This window comes from Xenopus laevis, chromosome 2L (genome assembly GCF_017654675.1).
Source record: "Xenopus laevis strain J_2021 chromosome 2L, Xenopus_laevis_v10.1, whole genome shotgun sequence".
Lineage (NCBI taxonomy): Eukaryota > Metazoa > Chordata > Amphibia > Anura > Pipidae > Xenopus > Xenopus laevis.
The window spans coordinates 30,150,579-30,168,426 of NC_054373.1; the positions used below are offsets into that span (position 1 = coordinate 30,150,579).

The 17,848-nt window shown below is 40.9% G+C and overlaps 1 protein-coding gene across 1 annotated transcript; it reads left to right on the plus strand.

Annotated features, from left to right (window-relative positions):
• The first annotated feature begins 1,497 nt into the window (after positions 1 to 1,497).
• Positions 1,498 to 11,537, plus strand: LOC121399826. The gene is made up of 5 exons (XM_041581665.1): positions 1,498 to 1,889; positions 7,672 to 8,031; positions 9,413 to 9,514; positions 9,624 to 9,651; positions 11,010 to 11,537. The coding sequence occupies exons 1-5, from the start codon at positions 1,802 to 1,804 to the stop codon at positions 11,044 to 11,046; spliced, it is 615 nt and encodes a 204-aa protein (XP_041437599.1). The 5' UTR covers positions 1,498 to 1,801; the 3' UTR covers positions 11,047 to 11,537.
• Positions 11,538 to 17,848: the final 6,311 nt, after the last annotated feature.

The following is a 17,848-nucleotide window of genomic DNA, read 5'->3' on the forward strand; positions in this document are numbered from 1 at the left end:
TGCACAAAAATGTGAGGAACTAAAGCCTTTTTTTAATACAATCACTTCATTTCAGGGGCTCAAAAGTAATTGGACGAATAACTGAAAATAAAATGTTCATTTCTAATACTTGGTTGAGAACCCTTTCCTGGCAATGACAGACTGAAGTCTTGGACTTATGGACATCACCAGATTCTGGGTTTCCTCCTTATTAATTCTCTGCCAGGCCTTTACTGTAGCGGCTTTCAGTTGCTGTTTGTTTATGGGCCTTTCTGTCCGAAGTTTAGTCTTCAACAAGTGAAATGCAGCTCAATTGGGTTCAGATCAGGTGACGGACTTGGCCATTCAAGAATATTCCACTTCTTTGCTTTAATAAACTCCTGGGTTGCTTAGGCTGTATGTTTTGGGTCATTATGAAAGGCCTCCCAATCAATTTGACTGCATTTAGCTGGATTTGAGCAGACAGTGTCTCTGAACACCTCAGAATTCATTTGGCTGCTTCTGTCCTGTGTCACATCATGGATAAACACTAGTGTCCCAGTGCCACTGGCAGCCATGCACGCCCAAGCCATCACACTGCCTCTGCCATGTTTTATAGATGATGTGATGCTTTGGATCATGAGCTGTTTCACGCCTTCTCCATACTTTTTTTGCCATTCTGGTAGAGGTTGATCTTGGTTTCATCTGTCCACAGAATGTTTTTCCAGAACTGTGCTGGCTTTGTTAGATGTTTTTTTTTTAGCAAAGTCCAATCTAGGCTTTCTATTCCTGATGCTTATGAGTGGCTTGTACCTTGCAGTGCAGCCTCTGTATTTACTTTCATGCAGTCTTCTCTTTATGTTAGACTTGGATATCGATACACCTACCTCCTGGAGAGTGTTGTTCACTTGTTTGGCTGTTGTGAAGGGGTTTCTCTTCACCATGGAAATGATTCTGCGATCATCCACCACTGTTGTCTTCCGTGGATATCCAGGTCTTTTTCCATTGCTGAGTTCACCAGTGTTTTCTTTCTTTCTCAGGATGTACCAAACTGTCGATTTTGCCACTCCTAATATTGTAGCAATTTCTCTGATGGGTTTTTTCTGTTTTTGCAGTTTAAGGATGGCTTGTTTCACTTGCATGGAGAGCTCCTTTGACCAGATGTTGTCAAAATCTTCCACAGACAAGCACCCCCCCCCCCTCACATCAACTCCAGGGCTTTTATCTGCTTCATTGATATTGACATAACGAAGGAATTGCCCACACCTGCCCATGAAATAGCCTTTGAGTCAATGGTCCAATTACTTTTGAGCCCCTGAAATGAAGTGATTGTATTAAAAAAAGGCTTTAGTTCCTCACATTTTTGTGCAGTCTTTGTCTTCAACCCACTGAATTAAAGCTGAAAGTCTTCAGTTCAACTGCATCTGAGTGGTTTCATTTAAAATTCATTGTTGTAATGTACAGAACCAAAATTAGAAAAAAGTTGTCTCTGTCCAAATATTTATGGGCCTAACTGTACATTTTTGTGGATTTGTCTGTTTGCCACCAGAAACTGGTTGAATGGCTCCTGCTCTTTATTAACTACTAAGATGACAAATTCAATAAAGGTTCAGTCTATTACCCCAACTGATTATTTTGACATTTAGGAGGTAGGAGTAAGGTTACGCTATTTAAAATTATTTTTTCATTCAAAGGCATTTTCTGTGGTTTGTCTTTTTCGAGCTAGCTTGTGGTCCTTGCACATCTTGTGGTTTAGCAGAAGCTTAAATACCAAGTAAAGGAACTAATATTTGTCTTTTCTTATCTCACTCATCTCAAAAGCATTGACTTGTCAGGTGCAGCAATGTCTGCCTATCCCAGGGATCTGTCTGCTACACTCTATCAGCTCTTCATGTGCACCATCTTAGTTTGGCTGAGCTCTCCAGACTATGGTAAGTATATGGTCATGTTGCCTTTTTATCTATGTCCAATGGAAATATCCATTGCATTTAATACTGAAGCCGGCAGGGATATGTTATATAAGAGGAGCAAAGCATATAATGCAGCTAATATTTTTATAGGGATCCCTGGCGGGGTACAGTTATGTGGAATGGGATCATTGTTGCACTACTGGAGTACTAGTAATTACTGCTGTGTGTTGTGGGATTTGTAGACGGAATATTTACTATATACATCGGTGTCCATCCTGGATCCCTCATCCTAAGGGCAGAGACAGAGGAGAAAATTCAGGGAGATTTATCGCCCATCCATCCCCCCTCTTCTTTGGACGACTAATCTCCCCAAACTGCCTTCCCGTCGACTAGAACCTAAATTGCAGGAGGTATGGCACTCGGAGCAATTCTTTTTCCGAAGTCGCCCGAAGTTTCCTCATGAGGAATCAGGCTGAAATGATCCGAGTGCCATCCTGCCTGCGATTTAGATTCTAGCCGGCGGGGAGACAGTTCAGGGAGATTAGTCTCCAGAAGAAGAGGCGATTCGTCGCCGGGCTACTAAATCTCCCCGAATCATCATGTCTGTCTCTGCCCTAAAAGATGTTGATGTTTATTGGGGGGTTTGCTAGAGAAATGATGACCAAAGGGTATTATAGTAGTGAGTGCCTGCTATACACCTATTATATCTATACACCTGTTATATCTATACACCCGTTATATCTATACACCTGTTATATCTATACATCTATTATATCTATACATCTATTATATCTATACACCTGTTATATCTATACACCTTTTATATCTATACACCTGTTATATCTATACATCTATTATATCTATACACCTGTTATATCTATACACCTGTTATATCTATACATCTATTATATCTATACACCTGTTATATCTATACACCTGTTATATCTATACACCTGTTATATCTATACACCTGTTATATCTATACACCTGTTATATCTATACACCTGTTATATCTATACACCTGTTATATCTATACACCTGTTATATCTATACACCGGTTATATCTATACACCTGTTACATCTATACACCTGTTATAGCTATAAAATCGCAAATTGCGAATATTTATGCGCACACTCTGGGTTTGAATTACCCCTCAACTTTGGTGACGGAGAAAATATTCGCAAATCAGTTTTGCAAATTTAAGTTACCGTCAACGCTATTTTCGTGCGCACAACAACCTCGCAAAGTGCCTGTACTCATGCACAGACCTGTCTCATTTATTAAAATGTATTAACAATGCGAATTCGCAAAAAAATGGAAAGACGGGCACAGCAGTGCATTCAGGAAAAAGCATGGGCATTTGTGAATAAATATGCGATGCGCAAAACTTTATAGATGACCCCCAGTGTCTCAGAGATAACATTGTCACAAAACTTATTTTGAATGTTGCTGTACTGTTGAACATAAATTAGACAGTCTGGATATGTTTGCATGGTGGTCTCTTACAGCAGAGAGGGTCCCCCTGTAAGTTTGGCTCTTTCAATTAGATCCTGACAGAGGCATTCACCTGGCCTGGCTGCAATAGTCCTGTAAGATTTCAGTGGACCCCACAGAAAAATTATGGAAACCACCCCCTCAATATTGAGAGTAAACCATATTAAAAAAACAAAAAGCCTAGTCTTTTATCTCTACATACTATACTCTATTCTTCCATTATTAAGGGGCAGATGTATGAAGGGTCGAATATCGAGGGTTAATTAACCCTCGATATTCGACTAGGAACTAAAATCCTTCGACTTCGAATATCGAAGTCGAAGGATTTAGCGCAAATCCTACGATCGAACGATCGAAGGATTATTCCTTCGATCGAACGATTAAATCCTTCGAATCGAACGATTCGAAGGATTTTAATCCAACGATCGAAGGAATATCCTTCGATCAAAAAAACTTAGGCAAGCCTATGGGGACCTTCCCCATAGGCTAACATTGACTTCGGTAGCTTTTAGCTGCCGAAGTAGGGGGTCGAAGTTTTTTTTAAAGAGGCAGTACTTCGATTATCGAATGGTCGAATAGTCGAACGATTTTTAGTTCGAATCGTTCGATTCGTAGTCGAAGGTCGAAGTAGCCCATTCGATGGTCGAAGTAGCCCAAAAAACACTTCGAAATTCAAAGTTTTTTTAATTCGAATCCTTCACTCGCGCTTCATGAATCGGCCCCTAAGCCTCTTAAAGAAATTTGGAATGACCATGAAATGGTTAGAATCAAGAGGACCACTGACACCTGGGCCCAACGGGAGTTTTCCTGGTATCCCAATGGGCCAGTCCGACACTGAGAAGGCCTCCCTTTTAATAGATCCCAAAAAAATAATGTAACTGTTGATGGCTGGTTGACTCAGGATACATTAATGTTGGTCAGTGATGTAACTAGATATTACTGGGACATCAGAACTCCCGCATGTTGGGATCCCCTATTCCTCATGGGACTCCCTGCAGCTGCAGGGTCTGCTTCCTCTTTAGTTACACCCCTGATGTTGGTAAATAGAGTTGCACTTGGGCGTAAAATGCTGATTAGAAGTGCATCGGGGCTTCTGTAACCGATAAGGATTTGTGTTTAATAGAATGTGCAATTCTAAACAATGTCCCTTAAAGGAGAAGGAAGGCTTTGTGCACTTGGAGGTGCCAAATGTTAGGCATCCCCATTCGTTGGACGAAATAGCCGACTTTTTGGTTAATATTCGGCTTTTTACTCTACTGCGCATGCCCAGCCGTGCGAAGAAGGAAGAAGCCGGAAGAGGATCACTCCGTGGTGCTCACTGGAATAACCCCCAGGGCCGGTGCAGTTTCTGCTGATAGGAGCACCAGCCCGGAGTTTCAGGTAAGTCAATACAATCACTTGGGGGTGTCTAACATTGGGCACCCCCAAGTGCACAAAGCCTTTCCTTCTCATCATCATCATCATTTATTTATATAGCGCTGTCAAGATACGCAGTGCTTTATTCTCCTTGAAACTGATTTGAGGGATGAATGCATAATTTGCCTCTACAGATTTCTCACCCTGAGTATACAGTGCAGTTTTGGGATCCTGTCCTTATGAATAGGATATTAATGTGCTGGAGAGAGTGCAGACATGTGCAACTAGACTGGTTCAAGGGATGGAACAAGAGGAAAGATTGTTAAGTTTGGAGTTGTTTTCTCTGGAAAAGGATATTATAAGGATATATAATTCCTCTTTAAAAGAGTCAAACATTAGAGGAAAATATAGACAGACGGCAGGGCATATTTTTCTCACAAAAACAATGAACCAAAGGGCGACCTCTTTACACTCGAGGAGCTGAACTTTAATTTGAAACAGCACAAATGGTTCTTCACAGTGAGGACAGAGGCTGTTTATATGTTGGACAGACTGACTGTGACCATCTGAAATTGCCCTCTGAGGGCAGATAAGTCCACAGACAGTCCTGTCTGTTGTTGAACCAGAAACACCTTATTAAATACATCAGTTTGTGCCAAATGTTCAGACACATGAGTGCATGATATTCTTGCACAAAGGTTGCAGCCCAGCATGAGAACAGAATTACTTATTTTCCATTTATAATGCTTTTCGCTCTGAGCCCTTCAACCACCAACCTGCAGCTTTGGTAAGTGCCGCAAGCCGTTTTGGAAACATAATGACAACTGTCTGTCCTTGTCCTTGTCTTTGTCTAACGTACAGATAAAATGTTCTCACACTGCAATACACCACAGCTAATTATTACCTTAATAAATTCATATAATTAAGTTCTTTGCAACATAGAGAGTTTACAATTACATTGACACCACTTTAACAGGATTGAAAATTTATATTAAATTGAACTGAAAAGTTGCATAGAATGACATTTTATTTAATTAGACAGGGTAGGATTTTGGGATTTACATCCAATATAAATGTTTTCTAAAGTGATATAGCCTTTTTTTTTTTGCACAGAAAAAAACAAAAATACTAGAAGGGAAGTTTAAATGGGATTCAGATAATCAGTTTGTCATGCTAAGCCTCTCCTATATTAAATTAAAGTGGATATAAGCCTTTAGACCAAAATGAAACTGTATGTAATCGTTTCCATTACATGCACAGCAACGTACAGCTTCTGCTACAGGAAGGTTATTCACATTCATCAGACGCTGTGAAGGTACAACCCACAGAGCAGTAAATAGATTTCATTAGATGGACACTATTCTAATCTATTTTACTTAATCTGAATCTAGATGGGTCATAGTAGTAGATTTAGAATCTAGATGTGCCTATAGTAGCAGTGGGATAATAGTCTCTGGGAAGGGAGTGTGACTGTGGGATAGCAGGTATAGTAGGGAGAGATGTGTCTATAGTAACAGTGGGATAATAGTCTCTGGGAAGGGAGTGTGACTGTGGGATAGCAGGTATAGTAGGGATAGATGGTGCCTATAGTAACAGTGGATAATAGTCTCTGGGAAGGGAGTGTGACTGTGGGATAGCAGGTATAGTAGGGATAGATGGTGCCTATAGTAACAGTGGATAATAGTCTCTGGGAAGGGAGTGTGACTGTGGGATAGCAGGTATAGTAGGGAGAGATGGTGCCTATAGTGACAGTGGGATAATAGTCTCTGGGAAGGGAGTGTGACTGTGGGATAGCAGGTATAGTAGGGAGAGATGGTGCCTATAGTAACAGTGGGATAATAGTCTCTGGGAAGGGAGTGTGACTGTGGGATAGCAGGTATAGTAGGGAGAGATGGTGCCTATAGTAACAGTGGATAATAGTCTCTGGGAAGGGAGTGTGACTGTGGGATAGCAGGTATAGTAGGGAGAGATGGTGCCTATAGTAACAGTGGATAATAGTCTCTGGGAAGGGAGTGTGACTGTGGGATAGCAGGTATAGTAGGGAGAGATGGTGTCTATAGTAACAGTGGGATAATAGTCTCTGGGAAGGGACTGTTGCTGTGGGATAGCAGGTATAGTAGGGAGAGATGGTACCTATAGTAACAGTGGGATAATAGTCTCTGGGAAGGGAGTGTGACTGTGGGATAGCAGGTATAGTAGGGGAGAGATGGTGCCTATAGTAACAGTGGGATAATAGTCTCTGGGAAGGGACTGTGGTTGTGGCATAGCAGGGACAGATGGTAGTATTAGCCTAAGTAACTTACTTAAAGGGCAACTAAAGCGAAACAAAGGATGAGGCTCGAAATTCTGATTATTATGTTTTTGGTCTTACAGACCCATAGTGAAGATCTGTGCCTCTAAAGATACCCCCAGTAGTTCCCCAATTGTCTTTACTGTTGTCCCCAGCACATGATAATACTGCTCTCAGTTACCTGAACTTAGGGACCGAATGACAATGTACACTTACATGCTGGCATTCAAAATAGGCCCTGGCATTTGAAATGCAGAGGCCCAAATAGCCGTCCAATAAATAGTGTCTGGTTATAGGATCTTACAGCAGCCAATTCGACATTATTGTCGACATTATTGATAGAATCCACAGATTGCGAGCCCAGGCCTGACAAGGTTTATTATAAATGCAATATAAAACCCACAATACAATGTTGATTAGTAATCACTTCAGATTCATGTTACATGCAAGCCCAGTAGCAATAAAGTCATTTTCTGCCAATGTTTTGATGTTTCTGACCGCCCCTAAGCTTAGCTTCTTATAAGCAGCCTTGAGCACACTGAGCACGTGCGGTGTCACTGACTTTTTGCAATCGTTTCTTATTATACAAAATTGGGTGTTTATATATATACAGCTCAGAAATGACAAATATGCCATTGTTTTGTATGTTTATTTTTCTTTAGTGCTGTGTGACTGTGCTTCTGAGCCCCCCGAGCAGCAGAATATTATTACAGAGGCAGACACCCTACTCCCGTGTTACTTTCCAGAACCCATTCTTTCAGGACTCCGCCAGGACAGCGGTTCAGTCATATGGACAAGGAACGGCACAGAGTACCTGGTGGAGATTAAACTCTCGGGTGTGAGTAGTTTTTGGAAGACATACAAATCCCGATTTCAGACTTTTCCAACTCTGGCAAAAAGTGGAAATTTTTCTTTACTCCTGAAACTCACAAGTGTTGAAGATGTTGGGAGTTATGAGTGCAGGCTCTATGAAGGCGACCAGTGCGTAGCTGGACACAAGATACATCATTTATATGTGGCAGGTAAGTGCATTTTGGCAAAATAATTTTATATATATATATATTTGGTGCTTGGTGACTTGTACAAGAACACAAGTATCCAGTGAGCCGATGGAACTATTGCCAGGGTAGAAAAGGGGGCTACTTCTGATATTAGGGCCAACATTTCAGAAGACAAAAATAACTATTCTTGTCCAACATGTAGACAGACCCAGTGTATGGCACTTTTTCCATGGTCACTTGCTACATATAACTGCAAGAGCCTACCAGTAGTTATCTGTGGCTGTTGCGAAAGCCAAATGATTTGACTGCTGGGAACTCATAGCAACATACCTTCAAAAAAAAAAAAAAAAACACACATCCATCAAGTTCAAACTTTTAAGTCTATGTATAACCTAAACCTGCCTAACTGCTTGTTGAAACTGAGGAAGGAAAAACCCCTTCTGAAGCCTCTCCAATTTGCCTCAGAGGGGGAAATAACTCCTTTGTGACTCCAAGATAGAAATCAGACTAGTACTTGGATCAACTTCCATAACCCTGTATTCCCTCACTTGCTAAAAAGCCCTTCAACCCCTTCTTAAAGCTATCTAATGTATCAATAATGTACCAAATCTTCACAGCTCTCACTGTAAAAAACCCCTTCCGAATATTTAGGTGGACCCTCCTTTCTTCTAATCGGAATGGGTGACCTCCTGTCAGCTGGAAAGACCTACTGGTAAATAAAGCATTAGAGAGATTATTATATGATCCCCTTATATATTTATACATAGTCATCATATCACCCCTTAAGCGCCTCTTCTCCAGCGTAAACATCTCCAATTTGGCCAGTCTTTCCTCATAGCTAAGATTTTCCATACCTTTTACCAGCTTAGTTGCCCTTCTCTGTACCCTCTCTAATACAATAATGTCCTGTTTGAGTGATGGAGACCAAAACTGTACGGCATATTCTAGATGGGGCCTTACAAGTGCTCTATACAGTGGAAGAATGACCCCCTCCTCCCGTGACTCTATGCCCCTTTTAATACAGCTCAAGACCTTATTTGCCCTTGATGCTGCTGACTGGCATTGCTTGCTACAACCAAGTTTATCATCTACAAGGACTCCACGGTCCTTTTCCATAATGGATTTGCCTAGTGTGGTCCCATTAAGGGTATAAGTGGCTTGGATAATTTTACTTCCCTGGTGCATGGAACATGGCATGGCGATCACACGTGGATAAAATTGTCCAGAATATTGAACTGATTGAAGTAGTAATGCTGTTATCAATGAAAATAATAGTGGTATTAGCCTTAGTGTAAATGTGAGGCGAGGCAGCCATCATTAAGGCACAACTATACTAAAGTAATGAAGATATAACGATAAATTGATACACAGATAACTAAAAACATGCAAATAACTTCCCCAGGTCCAGGTCAAAGTAAGGACCATGTTGTATTTTATTGCGTTGTTGGATCTGGATGTGCTGCACTGCTTATCATCATCTTATCAGCTATCCTGATCTGGAGAGGTAACTAACCCACAAATTGTCAGTTCCTAATATTTCCTCGTATCACTGGGCTTTTTAATAACTGGAACCAAAGAAGTAACTGCTACTTCTGTGTATGTGTTTTTTTCAGTACAAAAGAGAAGAAAGAACAGAAACACGTATGTATGCTTACGCTTTTATTTCATTTGGAGAACAACCCTTCTGGCTAGAGAAACTTTAAAGGGCATGTAAAGTCTAAAATAGAATAAGGCTAGAAACGCTGTATTTTGTATACTAAATATAAACATGAACTTACTGCACCACAAGCCTAATCAAACAAATAATTTATGCTTTCAAAGTTGGCTACAGGGGGTCACCATCTTGTAACTTTGTTATACATCTTTGCAAGACTAAGACTGTGCACATGCTCAGTGTGGTCTGGGCTGCTTAGGGATCGTCATAAACAAAGCTGCTTGAGTTCTGCATGGCTGGGAAGTAAGGCGGGGGCTCCCCCTGCTGTTCATAAGTATGATTGTTTCCCTGCTCAGCAGTTAGGGACCATCTGACAATTCCTATCCACAGCAGTAAATGAAGGGAGAATTTCACTGCATACAGTCAGGTTTCTTATAAAAACGGTACACATTTTTAATTAAAGTATATTGGAGATAGGTTTCTTTTTCATTAAAGAAAGTTAAAATGTGATTTTATTTTGTTGCCTTTACATGCCCTTTAAGCTGTAAAACCAGTTCACTTCCCTCCTTTCAGGTCCTGTTTAGGGCACATAATAAGATTACAGGTATATGAAAACATTATTGGCTCACCAAGATCATCCACTGGATCATGTATAGCTCTGTGAATATCTAGGGTAGAAAATAATTGTTCTCCAAGATCTCAGCCTAATTGAACTCAAGATGGGTTCTCCAGTGTAGCAAAGAGAAAATAAGCACCACAGTTTGAAAACATCCAAACTCTTTGGATACTGTACAGTTTGGCTATTCACATGGATGGTGAAAAATGCACTGAACTGTGAGTTGATAATCCCAGTAATAATGGTCTCATATGGGTTTGGATTGAATCTTCAGTTGTCCTGGGTTTTCTGTTTCAAAGAGAAACACTGTTGCAATCTCTCCAAGGTTTTGGCCATTTGGGTGCCCTGCATTTGGGTCCTACAAATCAGAAATGACCCCAAATGTGACTAAACAGGCCGACCAGCCAATGCCTGCCCATCTCTGCTTGAACCCTACAGATATGCATGTTCTCACAAAGGTGATATAGAGTTTCCAAACAGCCCAACTATTAACTGACCCCCTAAATGTAAAATTAGATAACATGGCCTGGTTATATAAGCACTGCTGAATACAGGCAAATGGGGTGTGACAGTGGGCAGTCTGGAGCTCCCAGCTCAGGAGTAAAAAAAATCCACATAATTTCAGCAGGAAAATACTGAAAAACCGATTCATTAGAACTTGTACTTAAAGATGGAGAGAGCAGAAGTGATGTATAAGAGCTAATAATAATGTTTTCTGATTTGCAACAGACACAATACAAATTGTTCCTGTCCGCCTCGGAGATGACAGCTTTACATATGGAGCGTTCCATGTTGCACTCAGAATCCAGTGCACGCAGCTGAAATATTGAGTGGAATGCAAAAAAAAGTGAATGTTTCCAATAAAGATATTTACAGTGCAAATGTTTGTGTCATTGATGTTACAAGTCAAACCATGTGCCTGTCTAACATCCCAAACCAAGGTCATTAATACGAAGTTGGTCTGTCCTTTGCTGCTATAACAGCTTCTGCTCGTCTGGGAAAGCTTCCCACTAGATTTTGGTGGGATTTGGTTTCATCCAGCCACTAGAGCATTCGTAAGGTTGGGTGCTGGTGTTGGGGATCAGTCATGGCTCACAGTTGTTCCAGTCCACCCCACAGTTCTGTGCAGATGAGTCAAGTTCTACCATCTCTGCAAATCTATTCTGTACAAACCATGCTCTGTGCATGGGTACATTATTGTGCTGAAACATGACAGAGCCTTGCTTAAACTGTTCTCCCAATGTAGGATGCAAGGAATTATCAGAAATGTTGTTGTACACTGAAAATCGAAGGTTTCCTTTCAATAGAACCAAGAGCCGTGGACCAAACCACGACAAACAGCCTCAGATCACTATTTCTCCTCCACCCAATGTTACAGTTGGGACTATGTTATCAGGCAAGGAGTGCTCTTCTGGAATCCACCAAAACCAGACTCATCCATCAGACTGCCAGATTCATCACTCCAGTCCAATGATGGTGACATTTACACCACTCCAGCTGACACTTGCCATTACACATGGTGGTGCTTTGGATGCTTTGTTTATCCATAAAACCCCAGGCTCCTGATGAACAGTCTTGTTCTGCCATGGCTTCCAGACAAAGTTTCCATGTGCAATCTTTTATGTCCCATAGGGCCTCCAAAATGCTGCCCCCCGAGACACAGTTTAATCTGTATGAAAAACGTATGAACCATTTCTGAACGTTTGCAGCATGACAAATAAAATCTGAACGTGTATGGCCATCTTTAATTTGTATACAGTTAGACTGCCCATCCTTCTATTATGTGTGGCATTCACTTCTGTTACAAACAGAAAGATGAGGCACAGGTTCAGGTGCTAATGCATTTAGTGCAAAGATGTGGCTCTTTAAAGGAAAAGCAAAACGTTTACACAAGTTCAGGGCTTCCCTGGGCTTAATGGTTATTTGTCAGTAGCAGATGCTGCCTTTAAGTAATGTAAGAGTCAATAGCACTAACAGGATTAATAAAGCGGCGTCTAATGTACCAGCTTCAACCCACATGCCCTTCTAATCTGCCAGATTTCATTATCCCCAACTGGACTCGCTTGAACTAGTGTGAGACAAGGTCAGTCCTGCACCATCTGACCATATACCCCATCCTTAAATCCTGCACTGAGTGACCCGAGCATCACAGGTTAAACCTGTTCATACCTGCTCCAACGCAGACTATAGACACCAGGAGATATCTCTGTGCATTCCATTAATGGGGTGCCAGGGGTTCATTATCAGACATATTGGAGTGTGGATTTTTGTAGAGCTTCCACCCAAGCATTTACCTGCTTTTAGGGGCCGGGATAGTGAATAAACACAGCGATATGTTCCCTGTCATTTTACAGTTTCGTTTTTTTTTTACATTGAGCAACATCAACCTTGTCTTTCTTATTAGTATGACTGGGCAGCTGTCAGTATCACAGATTTGGTCCAAGATCCTGTTATCCATCACATGGGGAAAAAAACAATCCTTTAATGCTTTAAGGAGTTTTACCTATGGTTATGTGTATTGCCTGGCATTTTAACATTTTTTGCTCTTTCAATTTACGGCCATTTCTCTGGGGGAGGGGGAAGTATTCCAGCAAGGGTCAGAAGTGACTAAAATCACTGGGGGGCTAACAACTTGGCACCAACCCCCAGTGAGTCTTAAGCTGGCCATAGATGTAAAGATTTTTAACAGATCTTTTCGTTATCATTAGACCAAGCTTAACTTGAAACGATCGTTTCAATGTACGATTTGTCCATCAACTAAAAAAAGACCATTTCAAGCGATGTTGTCTAGTTGAAGCCAGGGAAACTGAGGGGAGCTGCCTGCCTGGCCCTGCAAACAATTGGACAATAGATACATTTCACTGTGACCGATGAAGATTTTCTAACCTGGCCGATCAATTTTCTGATCGATGTCGGACGAGAAATCTTTAGATCTTTCGATTCCCACTAACTTCACGATAATTTGACGGATTTGTTGGATTGCACTGAAATCAGTCGTTCATCAAAGAAAAATCATGCGTTTATGGGGGACCTTTACTCTCATATAAAATAAGTATTATTAGTAACAACTGTAGTGATTGTGCATTTCTCTAGCTGTAGTTAATTATCAAAGTGGACACTTTGTGTGTATATATGTTTTCTAAACATATTTAGAAAACAACAGAAAACTTAATATAAGCACCAGCTGTAAAGCTGCTAATAGCAGATTTTTTTATATGAAAAGTCAACTCAAATGCCCCTTTAATTGTGCCATGGACAACAATCAAACAATTTTATGTTTGACCAGTAGATGGCAGCACATACCAAGCAACGGCAAATCTGCAGAGATGATGCAAAGCAATTATTAGGATGGGCAAGAATGATTATGATAAAAGAATTACAGACACTGCATTTTTTTTTAAAGTAGAATTGGCATTTTGACAATGAATCCTAGCATTAGTCAACAGAATCACAGGGTGTGAGTTACAGTTCAGCAGTTACATTTGGTCTCTCCACATGTCTATTGTGTTTTTGCCTCTGTCTGTCAGTACTGGGGACTATCCAAGTGGCTGTGGGTAGTGTTTTAAGGTTCAACCTGCCAACCAAAAAGGACATTCAGACAGTGACATTGCTAAAGTATATTTTTATTCTGTAGTTCTGCTTGTATATGTAGTGTTACATGGCAACAACATAGCATCTAGGTTTCCACGTACCATTCAGATTCCAGAAAAGGTGCCAATCACGGCCAGGGGAAGGGAGAAGAAGGAGAAGGAGGAGGAGGAAGAAAGAACATGACAATAACAGAACTAAAATACATACAAAAATCCAATGACATTGAAGATTCAAGAAACAAGAGGAAGGAGGTCCCTGCCCCACAGAGCTTACAGTCTAAGTGGGTGGATAACTTAGAAACACAGGCACCCATCAGCACTGTACAGACAGAGACAAAGAGATGTTGTGAGGTGCAGAGGAATGAGACTTTGAAAGTCAGATATCCTTTGCTTTATGAGAAGTCATAGTAAAGATTCAGCAGTGGATGGGCCTGTTTTCTCTTGGATGAGAGGAGGAGGATTCCAGCAGCAGGAAGATTCGGGAGGCAATTTAGTTGGGGCAATACAAGATGAGGATAAGCATCTTAGCTGTTCATTATGAGAGAGGAACTTAAGACACAGATTTATGTTCGTCACATAAAAACTCACTTTCTATTCATTCTTATGGGATTTTTTAGAAGCGTATTTAGCGATGAGCTAGAGTTCATCATTTGATAAATACACTTCTAAACGTTCCATAGGAATGAATAGAAAATGTCTGAGGACAGGGTGTCCAGAAGATAATGGCAAAACTCGCACACCCAGGCCTTAAAAGCTCCGCCAGGTGCTCAGTTACTTGGAAGGATCGGCACCCTCCTCAATCGACAAAAGAAGAAAGCAATGGCACTCACAGCATATTCAAGCAGGATAAACCTTGCGTATGTTTATTTGCACACGATGCAAATGTGCAAATAAACATACGCAAGGTTTATCCTGCTTGAATATGCTGTGAGTGCCATTGCTTTCTTCTTTTGAGGACAGGGTGTGACAGTGTTGGTGACCCATCAGAGAAAAGACGCCCCCCCCCAAGGAGCCATCAATCAGATTGAATTTATTTAAGCAACAGCAGACAACTTATCCCAACAGGAGCAGCCATGCTGGGGCACATTCACATAAAATGTCGACATGCGTGTGCACCTGATCTTAGGTCATACTAGGGATGCACCAAATCCACTTTTTTGCATTCGGCCGAACCCCTGAATCGTTGGCGAAAGATCCGGCTGAATACCGAACTGAATCCTAATTTGCATATGCAAATTACGGGTGGGAAGGGGAAACATTTTTTACTTCATTGTTTTGTGACAAAAAGTCACGTTATTTACCTCCCCTAATTTGCATATGCAAATTAGGATTTGGTTCAGCCTGGCAGAAGGATTCAGATTTCTGCTGAAAAAGGCCGAATCCCAAACCGAATCCTGGATTCGGTGTATCCCTAGGTCATACACATATAAAAGGGCACCTATCGTCCAAACAATGTTTCCCCCAGCAGAGGTGCCGGCTAATAGAGCTCACACTCCAGTTAGGGGAAACAATATTTTTTTAAAACCCCTTCAGTGCTAAGCCACCCACAAGATTACTTTTTTTTTTTACTCGTGAGCCACATTCAAATGTAAAAAGAGTTGGGGAGCAACACAAGCATGAAAATAGTTCATGGGGTGCCAAATAAGAGCTGTGATTGGCTATTGGTAGCCCCTATGTGGACTGACAGCCTACAGGAGACTCTGTTTGGCAGTGCACCTGGTTTTTATACAACTAAAACTTGCCTCCAAGCCTGGAATTTAAAAATAAGCACCTGCTTTGAGGCCACTGGGAGCAACATCCAAGGGGTTGGTGAAGAACATGTTGTTCCTGAGCCAGTGTTTGGGGATCACAGGTGTAAGAGACACAGGTGAAGTTTTATTGGCATAAGAGCTCTAAAGGGCCCCATACACGGACAGTTATAAGCTGCCATTGTAAATACAATTATACCGCACCTGTTACTTCGGCCAATTATTTCTTGGGTGCACGTCCAGAGACCTGTTCACAAGGGTTCTCCACCATACAAGTATTTTCATCCAATAGACAGCACTCCAATAGTATTAAAACCGTCTTTATTTGTAGGACAGCAGCACAGATGCAACGTTTCGAGCGGCACCCCACTCTTTGTCAAGCATAAAAACACCACCACCACCTGACCTTAAATACCATTGGGCACAGTGCTCCCTGGTGTCACCACATATATTGACAAGATATACAAAATATTTAAAAGGTTACAATTTGTCATATGCATCACTTAATATCACATGAGTTGATTATCTTCAAATGTATCAAAAGGGACTTATCTTGTTAGTGTCCATTGTTGGTTACAATCCCAGACAAGTGATACACAGTATCCATATAACAACCTACAAAAGATAAAATCATTTTAAAAGAAGAACAGCTATTTCAATAAAAAAGGATTCAAGTCATATTCATGATTCAGTCCATTTGGGAATAGTGACCCTAATCTCCTTATCCATTGCGCCTCCTTGCGCAATAATTCCTTATCCCGGTCACCCCCACGTCTCCTTCTTGGGACTGAATCGAGAATTTGAAACCGCAACTGACTTACAGTGTGACCATTTTCATTAAAGTGCTTGGCAACAGGTTGGTTTAATTTATTCCTAATAGCCGACTTATGCTCAGTAAGCCTCTCCCTGACGCTCCTTATCGTCTTTCCTATGTAAATTTTTCCGCAGGGACACTTAATATTGTACACCACATACGTGGATGCACAAGTAAAGAAACCTTTAATGGGAATACGAGTGCCCTGTAGGGGATGGTATACCCATTCTCCTTTAAGTACATTACTACAATGGCTACACCCACAGCAGGGAAAAGTCCCATTTTTAGGCGTTTTGAGAAAGGTTTGTTTAGATTTCAGAGAAGGACCAAGATCCGCTTTTACCAATTTATTTCCAATAGTATCTGCGTTCATATATGACATCACAGGCGGGGATCTAAAGGCGGTTTTATCTGGGAAATTTCTAGTTAATAGACTCCATTCCCTCCGTATTATACCTGAGATTTCATTACTCAACACATTATACTGATTTACAAAGGGGATCCTCTTCTTCCCTGGGGTACTATCTCTCTCTGTTCTCCTCAGCTCACTTTCAGCCCCTTCTAAAATCCTATTCGGATAGCCCCTTCTTCTAAACTTTTCCTTCATTTCATCCACTCTCAAAGTCTGCTGACATTCATTTTGGACTATACGTTTCACCCTTAAGACTTGTGATCTGGGTAAAGATTTCTTTATATGTGGAGGATGGAAAGAATCATATCTCAATAGTGTATTTCTGTCTGTTGTTTTTACATAGAGGTCAGTCTCAAGATTGCCCTTTCTAGTATTTTTTACCATCACATCTAGGAAAGAAATACTGTTAGGATCACAGTTTACGGTAAACCTAATAAAAGGGGTACATCTATTAAGTCTTTCTACAAAATCAATGAGCTCAGAATGTCGTCCCGTCCAAATCTATATCAAGTTGGAAAAAATCAGGAAATGTTGTTACTGCAAAGCCCAACCCCTTAGAAAGTACCTTGGTTTCATTATGAGTTAGCTGTACTGCAGAGATGTTTACCACCGCATTTTCCTCCTGCGATATGGCTGCTTCTTTTTTATGGTGCTTCCTGCCTCCCCTTCTTCAGTAACAACATTTCCTGATTTTTTCCAACTTGATATAGATTTGGAGGCCTTTTTTAGGAGAATACGGCTGACAGCTGAATTGGATGATAATGGGGAACTCACTGCTGATAAATTGAATGTTTATTGTAATACTTTTCATTTACAGGATTGGGGTCTGTATAATTCAAGTACATATATGCCTGCTAAAACTAATCATGTGGTGGAAACGTACATACAGGGCGTGAAAGATGAGATTAGGAAATTTGAGGATAGATTTAAAAAAGGTGAGATACACCAGTCCAGGGAGAACATCACGTTAGAGGAGAGAAAGGCACTGCTGTCCCTTCAGAATA